The sequence below is a fragment of the Phaethon aethereus genome, assembly GCF_964289735.1.
Source record: "Phaethon aethereus genome assembly, chromosome: 2".
In the NCBI taxonomy this organism is placed as follows: domain Eukaryota; kingdom Metazoa; phylum Chordata; class Aves; order Phaethontiformes; family Phaethontidae; genus Phaethon; species Phaethon aethereus.
The window spans coordinates 51,632,971-51,647,992 of NC_138582.1; the positions used below are offsets into that span (position 1 = coordinate 51,632,971).

At 39.0% G+C, this 15,022-nt stretch overlaps 1 protein-coding gene across 1 annotated transcript in view; it reads left to right on the plus strand.

Moving 5' to 3' along the window:
* Positions 1–828: 828 nt before the first annotated feature.
* The window catches only part of CHST9 (carbohydrate sulfotransferase 9), a gene marked incomplete at its 3' end in the record, with an annotated part of 85,019 nt that continues 70,825 nt past the window's right edge, over positions 829–15,022 (plus strand). Inside the window, exon 1 of the mRNA XM_081996632.1 lies at positions 829–937. Coding sequence (XP_081852758.1) covers positions 838–937 — 100 coding nt within the window. The 5' untranslated portion in view covers positions 829–837. The remainder of the gene's footprint in view (positions 938–15,022) is intronic.

Genomic DNA, 15,022 nt, shown 5'->3' on the forward strand with positions numbered 1-15,022 from the left:
GTATCAGGTAAATTACTTCCTTTTTCTGAGTCCTCTGCTGTGCAAGAAGGTAATCTTTTTGGTAAGGTTTTACATTTGATCTCACTTCCATTTAAGTTACTGACAAGAATTGGGTTCTTGACAAGTCGTTCCCATGTTGCAAAATAGCTGGGTAAAAAGATGATTGATTAATTAGCTTTCTGCTGTGCTATTGATACCATCTTATGCTGACCTTCCCTAGCCCTGAAAAACTCAATCTGGATTCATATTTGAAGGTAAACATCAGAGTATGACTCCCCGAAGTGCAGGCTGAGCCAACGCCAAGGCAGAACCCAGAAGCAGAGGTGGTAGGTGGCCCATCGCAGGGGGCTGGTAGCACCAGGGCACAACCTGGCCACCTGGGGGGACTCCAGCTGCTGCTGTAGCTTCTCTGCACTGATGGTTGGTGTGCGGTGGTACACTGGTGTGACATCAGAGTGTCTCGTCTGGGGCATCATCTCCCTCCGTTACAGCAGAGGGTGATGTCCAGCAGTGTGGAGGTGGAATGGTCTCTGCAGCCACTTCTGTAAACACTTCAGCTTGGAACTCATCCAGCAGTAGAAAGACTATTGAGATCATGAACACAAATGTAAGCATTGGAAGTAATAGCTTGTAAGAGCTCCAGCTTGTACATAGTATGCTGCTTACACAGTTTCTGGTGAAGAATAAAAATGTAACACGAGAACTAGCTCCATCTCTTGTAATTCCAGGTTGGTGTCTCAGGGGAAGTTACTGAAGAAGATGCATGCATGCTGAAAACTTCAGAAAAGTGAGCCATGAATCCTTCTGAAAGCTGAAAAGTAGCCCTCTGATAGGGTCATGAACCTAAGACAAGTTTTTGTGTCTGTACTGATGTTTGGAGTAGCTGGTCTACTCCTCTTCATGTATCTGCAAGCTTGGATTGAAGAACGACATACAGGTACAGTAGGTTTTCTTTCTTTTTTTTAATGCAAGTGCATCCATCACTTCAAAGATGATTGTAAAGTCTGTTAAATACATGTGGACAGTTGGGGGGAGTCCCCCCTGTTTGGCAGTACAATGGCATTGAAAACAGACTTGTTTTAATTGCTACACTTCATATAAGCATGAAGAAATTTCTTGAGTCACATGAAAAGATGCCCCCAGCTGCCTAATCATATCGTATCAGCTTCATTTGCAAAAGCAAGTGTTGCAAAAGCATATTGTGCATGCGTGAAGCCAAACAAGTCCAGTTTAGAAATAATTCTGTATGCTGATTTGCTGTACGTTTTATTTTGTGTGGCAAGGCAATTTTTGGAGAATTACTGCCATGTCTTGTAGACAGAAGTGATCTTCTGAGTAACAATGCTCATGTGGAATCAGCCTATCCTATTTTTTTAGTTGTTTGTTTGAGACGGTTGGATACTGGACTTACAAGACTTTTTTTATGTATAGCATCAGAATCATAGTGCAGCTTTGGGTAAATCTGTGTTAGCATTGTCTCAGGGTTATACTTCTGAGTGAATTCCTGTTGTTCCTCATTTACCATATTTTGGTTTGCAGCACAGGTTGGTCTAGATTCCTTTATGGATGAAATTAAACCAGGCTATTTAGCTCATAGTGGGTGCAGGACCAGTCTAGACTTAGTACCCCCCTGAAATGTGTATAGGTGGGGTTATGTCAGTAAAGTTCTTAACACCCAATTATTTTGCTCTGCAGATCCACTTCTGTTGTGCCATGTTATTTGATGGCATATCCTTGATTGTAGTTGTATGCTTGTCTTGTTTCGGTGGTTTGTTCCCTCCGCTCCCTGGGGGCGGGGTGTTTTTAGGTTTTTTTCCCCCCATTAACAATACAGACTGTGTCCAACTTGTTAAGAAGTCCTGACTTTCATGTCCTCTTGTCTCTATTGTTCAGCTTCCATTCCCTCTGTAAGACTCTTACTTTATATTATGCTGATACTTTATATTATACTGATACCATTGTGAAGAAATAAATCTCTAAAACCACATTTGTCTTCTGGCTTCGATCTGTGCTTCTATTCCGTGTGAGCTGCTGGGCTCTGGTATGTCTTAGAGAGCAGAGGTGGTGGTGGTGGTGAGGGGGGGTGGGTCTAGTGCACTATTCCTGGATTTTTTTGAAACTGACCTTGAGGCTTTTTTTGACTAAGTGCAATGATCACAACATTAATTTCAGCTTGCTAATGTTTCTGGGCTAGTCCAAGGTCTTTACAAGCTTGTATTAACAGAACTGTTAAAAGAGGTAGTACAGGCTCCCTCTGGAAAGGTTCCCTTGTCATCAGCCGTTGACACAAGGGTGCTGGCAGAAACAGAGCGCTGCGGATGAGTCTTCCTTCAAAATTCCTACTGTTGTCAGGAATGTTAAGGGCAGATATCCTTGCTTTCAAGGTAGTTCAGGAATGTAGATGATGACTGTAGATTATTGATTTGTTTACTTGCTGACATTCTTCACATTCTTTGCATCTTTTCTTGTGCTGTAATTAACCTTTCTTTCCTTGCAGTGCTCCTCGTTACTATTTCTCACTGTGGTTTTTTTCCACTCCTTTCTTTTGTCTGCAGGTATCTACCATTAAAAACAAACAGGAAAAAGATATTAAAGGGGGAATTAGAACATACTGTGTTCTTTTGGGCATAATCTTCTTCGGGAAAGAGGCTTCTCCTTGTACATATAAGCAATTTCCATGTGAAAGCATTTCTGCAATAAAATGGCAACTATCAGAGAATAACAGAATGGTTAGTGAGCTTAAAGTGTGACTGCAGTTTTGAGTGCCTTTTTATCTCGCTGGACTGCTGTTGTGACAACACTTCAGCAAGATCAAAAAAAAAAAAAGAATTTTGGCATTCCCTACAGTGGCTAGGTCATGCACGTTGGAAAGAGCATGGCGAAGAATCATTCTTTGGTGTCTGCTCTTGCCTCCCCTTCTTCCAATTTAACATGTAGAGAGCAATTCTTTTTTTTATTTCAAACACCTGCATCTCCTCTAAACCTCTGCAGCTCAGTTCTGTAATGTTCTCCCATATGTTGCTTAAGAGTCAATATGAAGTAGAACATATTTGCAATACCCATTAGTTTAGTTATGGGCATTTTGCACACTTTTTTCCTTCCCTCTTCTGCTGTGTTTTTCATATTGCCACGTGTTGTGCACTGGCTTTTATAGGGATGAGCTCTGTCTGGAGAATCCCAAATTGACAAGTATCTTTACAAGGATTTTATGTGCTCCTTTAATCGTATCACTAGTCACACAGCTGTAAGACAGCTAGTTTTAATCTGCAAGTGGCTGAGCGTGTGATTTGATGTTCTATTAAGAAATGGAAAGTGTGCCTCGTGCTTCTCAACTGCCGTGCTGTGAGCCTGTAGAGACAAGTGTTTGTTGAAGGCAGAACTATTTTTATCTTCTACGGTGCCCTGCTCAAGACCTACAGCATTCGTGTTTGCATATGGTTGCTGAAGGATGGAAAGTTGGCTGCATTTGAGTTTAGGAAAGTATCTGTTTTGCACCAGTGAGGTGCTGCTGCTTACAACCCAAATTCCTCTGAATATCTGACTTGGAGCCTTTATAAATCACAATCACTGGAAGAGATAGTACATTTTACTTGATTGTTGATTGTAATGTTCATTCTTATTTCTCAGGCTTTCCTAGCTGTGGTGTGAATGATTCCCCATCAGATTTAGATTTTGTGGGGAATCAGAAAATTGTATGGAAAGATACAGTTTCCTTATTAGTGTTTGTCCTACTATATAGAAGTCAGACTATCTGCTTTCACGCTTGCCATTCTCATTGCCATCTTTCTCTCTTTCCAGCTGTTCATAATTTTCCACACTAGACCTAATGCCACTTTTCTTTCATAGTTTGAATTTTTTCTCTCTGTTTGGCTTGCTTCTTTCTACTTCCTCTTCACATCTCTCAGATCTCAACTGTGATTTGATTCCCCCATCTTATTTTCCTCTAGACCTGATCTTATCTAAGCATGCTTTTTTCTGATTTCCTTTTGCAAACTTCCCTCATCACTCAAATCTAACCAGCCTATGAACACCTTCCCTAATCTTTCATCCTGCCCATCTACTTCAGATGTACCCGCAGGCTTGGCAGCTGGATGCGTCTCTTGGTGTAGCCATGTATTCTGCTCCCTCCCACTGTGCTTGGACTCTTCAGATTATTTCTAGTCACGTTCATCATCCCTATACCTTAGAAAAGGAAAATCTTTCATTTAGAGATGTCTAAGAAACAGCTGCTAGCTACGTGGTGGTCCTCTATGATGGCTTTTCAGAGACATTAGCAGATTGAGAGAACAGGCAAGTTTCTTGGTTTAGCTCTGTACATGAAGCATATAAAGACAGGATGATGTATCCTTACTTGGATGTAGCAGAGTCCTTCTGTTGGGTGTCTTCAGTTCACTTCAGTGGAGTAGTTGAGGGACAAATTTATCGAGAATAGTCCGACGTGAGTGTCAACACATACAGACTTTATCTGGCTGAAAACTTCATTGACATCAACATTGATAACATAATATATATGGAGCACTTCGAGTTCTCCAGATATAAATATATTCACTTATGTATAAATTCATATACATAAATTAAGCTTGATGTGAATTCGGCTAAATCCTACAGCTTTACTTGACAGTTCTCCATACGGTCTTGCATTCTTCAGTGAAAGCATCAAATATTGTGACACTGATTAAAAAGCAATTACTATTTATTACATGCTTAGTAATTTCCAACACTGTTAATCTTACATAGAGGAAGCAAACTGCTGGGTCTTCCAGTGCTGATGTTGAGTTTTATACCATGAAACACCTGAATAAGGGGCGTGTGCGGTGCAAAGGACACTTGCATTTTAATCCTGCTATGTTATGGACGTAAATTGGAGTTTTAAGTTAGAGATTCTAATTCTGTTCTTTTTTGGGAGGGCTGATATGATTTAGCGTGATTACTACATAATAATCTGAGAATATCTTCGTGAATAGATCTGTGTGCTGGGTTTGTTGTATGGGGTTTTTTTTCTTTCTCCTATTAAAGCTTATGTAATTATTTTTTGTGAAGTATGCCTAGTAAATTCATGATTATGAAGGACTACTTCAGTGTTTCATGGGGTGCAGTATGACCACTAATTAATGTAAAAAAGGCTGCACTGCTGCTTTCCTCCCATGGATTTCTGGTTCCTGAGGGTGGGAAAGTCTGCCTCATCTCTTTCCCAGCAGCTTTGTATGTCGCCTTAAGGATACTGGGATTTTTCTGCATGCTTTCTCCTCCCTTTGCAAGGTACCAGTTTTGTAGTAGCCTGCAGGTGCCCAGACATCCTTCTGCAGCCTGTGTGCTCTCCTGCAGTTTCGTGTATCCAGCTCCTAAGTAGCTTCATCACACAGACCTCATCCCCATTCCTCAGGCCACAGCTCTTTTTTTGTGAAGAATCAGGATAAAAATTCAGGTCAAAATCCAATTTTAAGAAAAGTTTGGAATTCCATGAACTGACGTAAGCTTCCTCAATTTAGTTTGCTATTGCTGTAGCTTTCCAGGCTGTATCCATACTACTCAGCGTAAGTAGGTGAGCCTTTTTCCTCACTTTGCCAGACTTGGTAATCCAAGGGGATATTTGGGGTCCTTTGGTAACCTGGTGAGATATTTTGAGTCCATGGAACCTTGTTCCTTATCTTGACACTCTAAGTAGCAAATGAATGTGTGCATATCCACGGTAATATTTAGTCTTTGCTGTTTGTGTGCGTTGCTTTTTAATTAAACCTTGCCTAAATGCAAAAACAATCCTGTGGCTTAAAGGCTCATATGCAATGAATCGCAAGGTGACCTTTTACTCAGAAGTCATAGTTTTGCCAGACAGACTTCATTAAATACAATAAATTAATATTTTTGTAGAAACCAGGTTTCTAAATAAAGGAGAAAAGGGCATTGCCCAATCATGGTTATTAATCACGAATAATTTGGTTCTTTTAGTAACCTTGAAATATTTCTGTTGTAGAAATCTTGGGTACCTAATGGGAGTCTTGTGAGTTTGGCTGGAGAATGCCACTGGTATGGCAAAGCAAATTTTCCTGGTTTACAATGACCAGCTACTAATGTTGGGCTGTTTTGATGAGGTTTGGTGTGTCCAAGTTCTAGCCTTCTGGTCAGAATATGCTGTTTTCTCTGTGTAAAGTGGTTTTGTCTTTTGGTTTTTAAAAATCTGCCTTGTTATTGGGTTGAAGTACAAAGGAGGCTTTAACAGGATCGATAAATGCTGCTTGGTGAGCAGTTGTTGAAGTCTCAGAAACACTACAAGATTTTATCCCCCCTGCTAAGTGAATGGAAGCTGTAGGGAGAGAACAGTTGTCTTAGAAAATTCTATTAAGAAACAGGGAGGGACTGATACTTTGTCAAACCATAATGATCTAAAAACACAAGTAAAAGCTAAACATAAGAAATGATGGCTTTCTGAGTTAGTGATTGTAGAGTCTCACCCTATCTTCTGCAGTTGCAAAATACATAAGCTTTAAGAAAAAGAAGTTAAAAGTTCATATTGCAGGACGTAACATTTAAGGCTGTATTTATCTGTTTGTGAGGAGGTTCTTCCTAGGTCTGGATGTTTAGCAGCCTTCAGTCTTGCATCTCATTCGTTTTAGTTTTGTCATTCCTATAGCTAAATTGCATCTAATTTCAGAAATCTTTCTTTTAAGAAATTTCTGCTGTGCTGTTTTCTTGAGGGTCTTGTGGAAGAGCATTTCCAAGTTGGTGATATGTTTTAATCCTTTGGTATTTAACTCCCATGTACCAGTGGTATGAAAGAAACTGAGATGAGGTTTTTTGGGGTCCTCTCAGCTATATATTCAATAACATGTTGGAGCAGAAGCTGATGACGTTTTGTTTATTATTGGGTATAAGCTTTTGACATTCCATCCACCATTGTTCATACCTAGACCACAGAGGTCTACTTCTAGAAGGGTGTAGCACATACCCTAATTGTACTGAGAACACATGAACATACTGTTTCTTACCTATTTTCAAACAGGACTTTTAAAAGAGGCCACTGTAACTTTCTTATATCTATAGTTATGTAACTGGACTCACTCCAGAATTTGTATTCCAACTACTGCTGGAGGGTTTCTTGTCTTGGTACTAGAACACTTACAAAGTGGGGTGTCCTCTTTCCTGGGAATGTCAGTCACGCTGTCTTCAAAATGCTCTTTTGAATTGGATATGAAACATGTATACAGACAACAGTCTTCACACTGTTTCCCAGTTATTGAGATCCTTGAAGCAGAACATCTTGATGACATTTGTAAATGTCATTTTTACATGGAGCCCTTAGCATAGCTACTTAACAGAAAGAATGATTGCTGTTTTTTACAGAATATGAGCTATTCAACTTTTGTATAAGTTTCTAACAGATGTGCTGTCATTTAGTGGTCAGTTTTAAGTTATTGTCTGACATTGTTGTTGCTTTTAATAACTTTCAGTTCATAGCACCTCTTCAGTTCCAGAAAGCCCTTTCCTTAAAAGCTGATCATTCTGGCAATGAAGCTCTGCAGTTTTGTCTCTTCAGCGCACTGATTATATGATGCAGTACCATTTAAGACGTATGTATAGCCTTACAAAGCAAGAAGGCTGGAGGGGTAAATTTTACCTGGCAGGTCATCATTTAGAAATAATGATAGAAAAACTTTATGATAAGTTTCTCTGTTCCTGACTTGTTCCGCTTCCCTTAAGTGTGCTGCACATTTTCAGAATAGCAAGTGGTTGCTGCTGGAGTACATTTAAGGCTGCTTACCTCTGATGTTGAACTGCTTTGATATGTTTCTTGATTACAAACAGCTCTGTTAAAGCATGTGACGTGGCCTCTGCAAAATTCCAAGGGAAACCTTTGGTTTCTTACTAGAATTAAATTAGAAATTCTGGTATTTGTTTTTAGTGTGAGTGTATATACATATATGTATGTATACTTTTAGTATCCTTTTTATTTCCCTTCTTTGAGTGGGAGTAGGAACTGCTGGTAGGAGTAATATTTTAGACAGAAACCTATCTTTTCGCCACAGACATTTGGATATGTGGGGATCCGTTTAAATGGAAGGATTGTTTTGGTGTTCAGTCACAAGAGCCTTTGTTTCTGTCTTTTTGCTTCCGTTTTACTCATTTGCTATTACTGTAAACAGGTTATTGCTATAAATCAGAGATAGTTCTTGATAATGCAACATCTGTGAAATAAACATTTAAACAACAGGAGTCTATGACAGATTACTTGTAATGGGAGTCATTTCGGTGTACAAGGGATTAAAGTCCTCCAGATGACGTATGATTTAGCTGGAAAAAACGTGATGTATGTCTCAGAGCAAAAGGTTCAAGGATGAAGAAAATTTCCTATAACTCTTATAAACATGGAAAAACTGGTTTTATTTTTGGTCTTCTTTATTTGTAAAGGCAATCATTATGGCATAGCAGCATGGAGATGGGCTAGACTTTCAAGTTTGTGTCCCTGCTGCCTCAGGCAGCTGTCTCCCATACCTTTTTGTATTTTTTGTTGTATTTATGTTAATGGCATATTCAAAGAAAAAGAATGTTTCTACATTTTCCCAGTATTTCTGTGGAAGACATTTCATAACTATCAGTTTGAAACTGGGAAGATTCATGTCACATCAGCATATAGTGTTTTCCTTCTCATCTCCTCCAGCCTTGAGCCTTGTGACTGTATCTGTGGGAGTGAATGTTACTGTCTTCAGCCACAAAGGAGAGTTAGCTGGGTACTGTCAAATGCTATGTTTAAATAGAAGGAAAACAAAAACAAAAAACAACCTCCAAAGTTTGTTCATTTCTATCCAAAGTCAGGGTCAATGACCAAATCAGTTTAAAGACTTTGCTTTTTGTAAAACTGTAAATATTCATTATTCAAGAAAACTGCAAAATATGCTGTATTTTAAGCATTGCCCTGTGTATAGAGGAAACTGTTCCCAGGCATATAGGAGCCTCACTTGGTGTAAAGTGATGGGGAATAAAATATCACACGCATCCATTTGGTTTGGATTTTGATTGGTTTGATCTTGATTTAGCAAAGGTGTAGTTGACAGCAAGTGGCAACAGTATTTTGCAACCTAGAACTTATTATGCCCTACAGAATTTTTTAAGAACTCCCACTCCTTCCAGTCCCACTCATATCCACCAAAACCAATTGCTTCCTTACCACATTGAGAGCCTCCCCATGGTAACAACATCCAAGAGTATCATTGACCGCTATTAAACCAGTGTAATACCTGCTAGCAAATACAATTTGTCCCTCACAGCTTTGTTGTTTCAAATTATGTTGTTTGTATTGACCATGCAGCTTTCTATCACATGATCCTGGCAGAGAGTCACAGTGCATAGCTCTAGCAAAATCAGGCTGAGTAAACACGGTTTTTGTCTCTTAATCCTCCAGCTTCCTATGAGCTACACTTAACACCATCTGCAAGGGACAATAAGGGATAACTCAAGACTTCACTTATTAAATAATTTTCCTGTTTACAGTTCTGTAATATTCTAAGAAAAAAAGCAGGTCAAAATTAACACTTTCCAAGCTAGTAATAGAGGAAAGGGACGTAGATACAGTTGATTTAAATTTACTTTTTCCCCTCTTTCTTTTGCGGCGGGACCTCAGGGATGCTGCAGCTCAGAAGCTCCTGGAATGGCAAGAGTGGGATATGGGGTAACTGATTGTAAGGGGTTCAGTTCACATGCACAAAACCTGCTGTGAGGCTAGTAGGTGACCAGGGGTGGGGGAAACATGAAGAAAGTTGTGGTCTTTGGAAAACTCAGTTTCTTGAGAAAAAGAGATAGCAACGCAATACTTGTCTCCTGGCAAAGAATTGCATTACCCTAGAATGTGATTGATGGCAGCCTAATAGCCAGAAAATTTGACATGCGCCTAGGGGGATGTCTTCTGCATGTCACGGACACTAGGTAACATCTAGAAAAGTAACTGAAGATCAGCAGCCTAAGGTGAAGAATCTAGCAACAGAAGAATTTGCCCAGCTGTATGTACGTGTGTAAGGGCATAGACGGAGGAAGAAGCTGTTAAAGGTTTGTAATACTTTCTGCTACAGATATACTATAATCTAGTCTTAATACAAGCATGCACTTGGAAACAGCTCGAGTGAACTTGGGGTTGTTTAGAGTCATGCAGTTGTGCCCTAGGTATGTGCATATTGCCTCTTGGTAAATTATTTGCAAAAGAAAAGAGGGTTTGGGGATTTGGGGTTTTTATTATGATCAGCCAGGGAGATGTGGTGTGTGAGTTCTGTTAGCTGCAGCTAGAAGCCCTCAGTTGTATTAAATAGAAATGGGAAAATACCGGTGTCTGATGCTTCACCATTCATCCACAAAATAGCTCTGTTAAAGAAAGAAAATACATCTAATAGGAAACTATAAATGTGTAAACATTGTGTACAAAGGCAGTTTTCCCTCTGATTTCTGATCATACTTCATATTCTTGCTTAACTTTTTTAAAAAAATAGGACAAACCCTGGGAAAGAAACACAATTGTTCCTGAATTGTTACCAAAGCCTTATAGTTTTTCTGTTGTTCAGAGGTGTGTGCTATGAGAGTTTACTGGGACTTTGCATTAACCATACTGTGTTTCCAGAGTATGATATAGATAGAAGGTAATGTTATCTTTTAAAAAAAAAAGAAGTACATTCCTGCTCTCATGCAGCTGTTGATGGTTCCCAAACACACGTCTGTGCAAGCCCTAATGTGAACAAGGGTGTTGCTTTCTTGTGTTAGGATGGCAGCCATGGATCTCCAGTGAAGACACCCATTTGCTCTGATGTGCAACCGGTGTTTTCTCTGCATAGCTGTGGGTTGCAGCACAATTCCCACCATTCTCGTTTGCTGAGGAAGCTGTCGGCTGTTGCCGCTTTTGGCAGCATTTCAGTGGGAATGAAAACAGAGTAGCATGTGTGCTGTGCAAACTTCATGGGAGGCTCAGCTATTCCACTGGATGGGGCACAACATCAAGTCCATGCTCATGAGGGACACAAACACTAGAATGCCAAAAAGCTGTTTGTCATGGAGATTGGCAGGGGAAAGGCCACCAGCTTTGTCCTTCATAGAGGGCTTTGGAGACAACAGTGGAGTAAGAAAAACTGTAGCTCTTTCATTAAAGGATGGCTACTAGTCATGGAAGCTTTTGGTTTCTGCCACCAAATATCCTTGAGACCTGTTACTTTTCAATTTTATTCTTCCTGACTTTGGCCTCACAACAGTGGCATTTGAAGGAGAGGCTTTAGTTAGCAAGTAATGGACATAACGCAGTGGAATCTGTGTTGCCGGAATGTTATACTCAAAAAACCATACTACAGTACATTAAAGTATTACAATACACTTTAAGTGAAGCATGGCGAGATAAATTAAGAAAACATATGTAGATGCATTTAGTTTTATTTTTGTTTTTGTTCGTTTCTGGCCCTTTCTTGCTATCATTGTATTCAGTATGCCTCGTCCACTACTGACTACTAATGGGCTACAATCTGTTGACACAGGTCATGATACTTGAATTGTGTGTAAAATGCAGCCTGTTACTTTAAACATTTATGTACGTAATTCATTAGATGTCATTGCTTTAAGATGATTCCGTAATTGCGGTCAAGAATTATGGTACGCTTTCCAGAAAGATCTGCAGCTCTGTTCTTGATGTAGGGCCAAAGAATCAAGACTTTTCAGGAACTTTTGGCTTGATTTATAAGCTATTTAGAAAGATTCAAGCTGAGTAGCCCCACAGAGCAGTTATTAATAAACGCAACAGAAATTTGTTTTCCTTAGAAACTGAAATTTTCATAGGAATATAAGATCTTCAAGATGTCTAACCTTTTCTGCCTAGTAGCAGTCCTCTAAGAGGTCATCAAATACGTAAAATACTGACACTGGGGAAGAAACAAATCTATCATGTTCTGTGAAGGGAGGGAAAGAAACAGGGCAGGCAGGTTGGTAGAGAGACTGGAATTTACTTGAATATATTTTTCTCTTTTTACTCTTTTTCTGTAGGAGTTGCTGAATTATTAATGCAATAATAAAGTCCATTTGATATGAATAGACTCCTAATCACTAAAGAAATTACTTGTAGGAGCAAAATCATTAGAGTGAGAGTTGGCTGACTGGCACCTGATGAAATGATATCCAATGAAGCAACAAAATGTAAAACAAATTTATTTTTACAAGAATTATTTGATGATTTTTCTTCTTCCTCTGTGTGATCTTATGTCAAAGATTTGCTATTGCAGTCTTGGGATTGGTGACAGAAAGGAGGAGATGGTAAATATTTCTCAAAAGAGATTTTGCCCCTGACTTTCAAATTAGCTTCATTGTATTGGGGGGGCAACACAAAGTATATGTGAAATATAAGCAATAATATGGACATGATTATTGTACTTCTGGGATTATTTTTTTTAATTTGCTTTATCCTCTTACAGGTGGCAAAATTAATTTCGCCCTACTTCTTTTCTGTTACAATTTTTCACTTCAGTGTGTCTATTTTGAAGATGAACAGGCAGATGAGACTGGGCTTATGTAGGCTGAGGTAGTTGTAGTGAGGTATAAATACTTCATGATTTATTTAACCTTTGAGCAGAAATTCCTTTCTGGTAGAATTAATCTGCAAATAGCTGAGGTGTGCTACCTTTTAAGTTATGATTGATCATGCAATGTAACGAAATTCTGTTCACATCAAGTTTAGGACTGATGTACATATAAATATAACCCAGATAAAACTGCCAGATGCTGTGACTGACGGGTGGATTCAAGGTATTCTAGGTAAGCAGAGTCAGCTTTGCCTCTCCAGCTACTAAAATATGCATATTGTGCAGCTGGCATTAACATGTAAATAAAACATAGTGGAAGGACAGTTGGGAGACAGTTTAAGCAAAGACTGCTCTGCAATGACCAATGCCATGCCACAAATTAATAACTTTGAAAGTTGAAAATAACTTTTCAACTTTGTTGAAAGTTAGAGCTTAATTTTAGCTAATACATGTGGACTAGTATCCACTTAAGGCAATCATATTAATTACGTGGGGGAGGTCATCTGTTTATTTTGGAAATTTTTGCTATCCTTTCAACATTCATTTCTACGTGAAGACCAGGTATTTCCTCTGGGTCAGAGGGCTGCCAGAATATCTATCTCCAGAGCTGGTAGCACAGAAGCTTTTTGGTGTCGTACCCCCTACAAGGGCCAAAGATCCAAGAAAGGATCAAAAAGGCTAGTTCAGTCTGTTCAATAATGTGTTTCTTAAAGTTGACACATTCACTAAAACATGTGCTTTGTTACGGTTTACCACCTGAGGTAAGCCATAGAAAAAAAAGAGATTAAAAAAATAGTGGAGAAAAGTGAATTGTTTCTTGATCCTTGGTGACTGGAAAGGAAGGTAAGCCAGATACTACAGTTGTTTAATTCTAACTTCTGTTATGAGAAATGTGCTAAACGTACTTTATACTATAACATATTTATTGTACATGTTAATGTTTTTCATGATTGTATATTACTTAGGTCCAACTATTTCTTGGCAGTTCCTATCACTAAAATATTTTTGTCCTTTGACTATGCTGTTTCTCACATATCAATCATTAGTTAAATTCTCTATCATTAAATCATATTCCAGTGACACCATGAAAAGAAGGCTGTCATCGCAGTTAGCCATTCTGAAGGGTAGGAAATGTAGAATTATTATTGCAGGTGCATTATGACTAACCTGGCCAAAACTGTGTTTTTTTTCTTGAGAAAACATCTGATATTTCAGGTTTTTTCCAGAACTACAGCTCCCACTGCTATTTCTTCTCCTGCCCTCCAAAAATCTGGAAGAAGCTAATATAGCTGCAGTTTGTAAAGGCTTACAATGAGTGAATGTGTAGGAGTATCATCTTTTTTTACGGTGAGAAGTAAAAATATCCTCCTTGTGTTGAGATCATCCTGTACCAAAAAGGTCTGTGCTTCAGAGAATGGTGATGCTTCTACTGATCATACAAGTGATCAGTAGAATTACCGAAGACTTTTTCTGTGTCATGAACACTAAAGTTTGACCAATTGAAAGTACTTAGATGTCTGTTCTTGCTTTCTTTCTAAATATTCTTTTTCTTTGGCTTTTGTTGTTTTCCTCTGATGTGATAGTGCACTTGTGCAACAAGTGTTTGTACCATAGAGGTGATGTTTCAGGTGGTCACATTGCTACAGACAGTGACAGTTTGTTCTTAAATAAATAGCAATAAAACTGAGCAAATAAATATGTTTACATTTCACCTACTGCCAAATACTCTATCATCAAAAACGTTCACTTGAAACTGTGCCTACCTAGGAGTGTTTTCCAGCTACTAATGAAACAAAGTATTTGTTGGGGGGGATGGAGGCCTAATCTGATGTCTAAACATCTGATGGAAAGTAACAGTACGCATTTGTATGTGGAGGCATTGCCTTGTAATGATGCTGTGAGCTGGGGAACGAGGAATGATGGAAGGGAGGGAAGACAGAGCCTGAAAGGCAGGTAAAACGGGTTTGGTGATGTGACATTCAGCCCTTGGGGGGACAAAAAATGCCTGGGACTGCTTTCCTTGGACCCACCTAGTTTGTCAAAAACCCCAAATCAAACTCATCAGTTTTCTTTTCTGAACAGGATGGTCTAATCAAGTGGATCATGAATAGTCTTTTAAATGAGGAATGTTTGTAGGACATAATGACTTAGTTGTAGACTGCCATAAATACCGATGGGAGAGGCATTCAGGCTGCTACAAACCTGTAAGCTGTAAGTTTCAGAGAGAAATGCTACTTAAGCTAAGCAGAGGGGTAGTGTGGTAGCAAGATCATCACCATCTGCCACATAAGACATATCAGTTCACCTTTAGCTTCAACTATCTCAAACACAGAGGCTTATGAAGCCAATTTTCTTTGGCAGAGAAGAAAAACTCAACCAGGTCAGGTCCAAAGGTCTCTCAAGCTTAGCATATTGTCTCTGCAACAGTACCTAGACTATGTAAAAATGAGGCAAACTTATAGTAATAATTCAGAGAATTTTCTTTGCCTTTT